Source organism: Meleagris gallopavo, chromosome Z (genome assembly GCF_000146605.3).
Source record: "Meleagris gallopavo isolate NT-WF06-2002-E0010 breed Aviagen turkey brand Nicholas breeding stock chromosome Z, Turkey_5.1, whole genome shotgun sequence".
Taxonomy (NCBI): Eukaryota; Metazoa; Chordata; class Aves; order Galliformes; family Phasianidae; genus Meleagris; species Meleagris gallopavo.
The window spans coordinates 7,873,283-7,874,425 of record NC_015041.2 but is presented as its reverse complement, the minus strand read 5'-3'; the positions used below and the strand labels follow the sequence as shown (position 1 = coordinate 7,874,425).

General features: G+C 55.3%; 1 protein-coding gene across 2 annotated transcripts in view; it reads right to left on the bottom strand.

Annotated features, from left to right (window-relative positions):
• Positions 1-1,143, bottom strand: part of LOC109363874 — an 11,332-nt gene that overhangs the window by 7,138 nt on the left and 3,051 nt on the right. The window contains exon 1 of one of the 2 annotated variants that reach the window (XM_031557194.1): positions 910-1,137. The exons of the other annotated variant lie outside the window; for it this stretch is intronic. Within the exon in view, the coding sequence (XP_031413054.1) occupies positions 910-1,072 (163 nt within the window). The 5' untranslated portion in view covers positions 1,073-1,137. Of the gene's footprint in view, positions 1-909; positions 1,138-1,143 lie in introns of those variants that run through there. 2 annotated transcript variants of the gene reach the window in all.

Here is a 1,143-nt window from a genome sequence, read left to right as displayed (position 1 = left end):
AAAGATCAGGATTGCAACCAGGTGAGGAAGCTTAACGTCCGTAAGCCTATGGGTCCCAGCGGGGTGCATTCCTGAGTCCTGGGGAACTGGCTGATGTAGTTGCCAAGTCACACTCAATGATATGCGAAAAGCCACGGTGGTCAGGATAGCCTGTGGTGACTGGAAGAAAAGGCAACGTTGTGTCCACTTTTAAGAAGGGGACCCAGGGAACTACGGACCTGTCAGCGTCTCCTGCGTGCCAGGGAAGACTGTGGAGCAGCTCCTCCTGGAAGCTGTGCTAAGACACATGGAAGACAGGGAGGTGAAATGGGAGAACCAGCGTGGCTTCACCAAGGACGGGTCCTGCCTGACCAACCTGGTAGCTTTTTGTGAGGGTGTAACTGCATGGGAGGAGAAGGAAAGATTCGTGGATGTAATCTGGACTTGGATTGACGGTCCCTCGTCACATCCTTCTCTGCAAATTGGAAAGATACAGATGTCATGGGTGAATTTTTTGATGGACTGTCAATTGATTGCCAGAGCGTACCCAGGGAGTGGAGGTCAATGGCTGAATGTCCGGAGGGAGACCAGCGATGAGTGGCGTCCCACAGGGCTCAGTACTGGGCCTGCCGACTCTTTGATATCACCATCAGTGACACGGACAGTGGGATGGAGTGTGCCCTCAGCGGTTTGCAGATCACACCCAGCTGTGTGCCGCAGTCGACATGGCTGAGTGCCTGGCACGGACCAAGAATCAGTCTGGGGAAGTGGCTTCCTGTTGCAGAGAGAGCCTGGCTCACTTGTGAGCCCGAACAGGCACCAGGATGATGTTCCCGCAGTCAGTTTTGAGGTGGGAAACTCAGAGAGGGGAGAGGGTGGAAAGTCTGAGCACGGGGCTGCAGAGGAGGCACCTCCTGCCACTCCACTTACCAAGGCACTGCACAGTCCCCTCAATGGGGAGCCAGGCACCAGAGCTCTTCGTCCCCTGCCACGTGTCTCTGTATACAGATCCAGCATAATGCAAAGCCCCATTTCCCCCTGCGCATCTGACACGGGTGTAGGATGGCTGTAAACCCTCGGGGCAGCTCAGCATCACTTCTTCGTTCTTGCTGTACTCCTCCAGATCTGGTGCCAGATGGAGTCGTGTATCCCACTGGGGCCTTT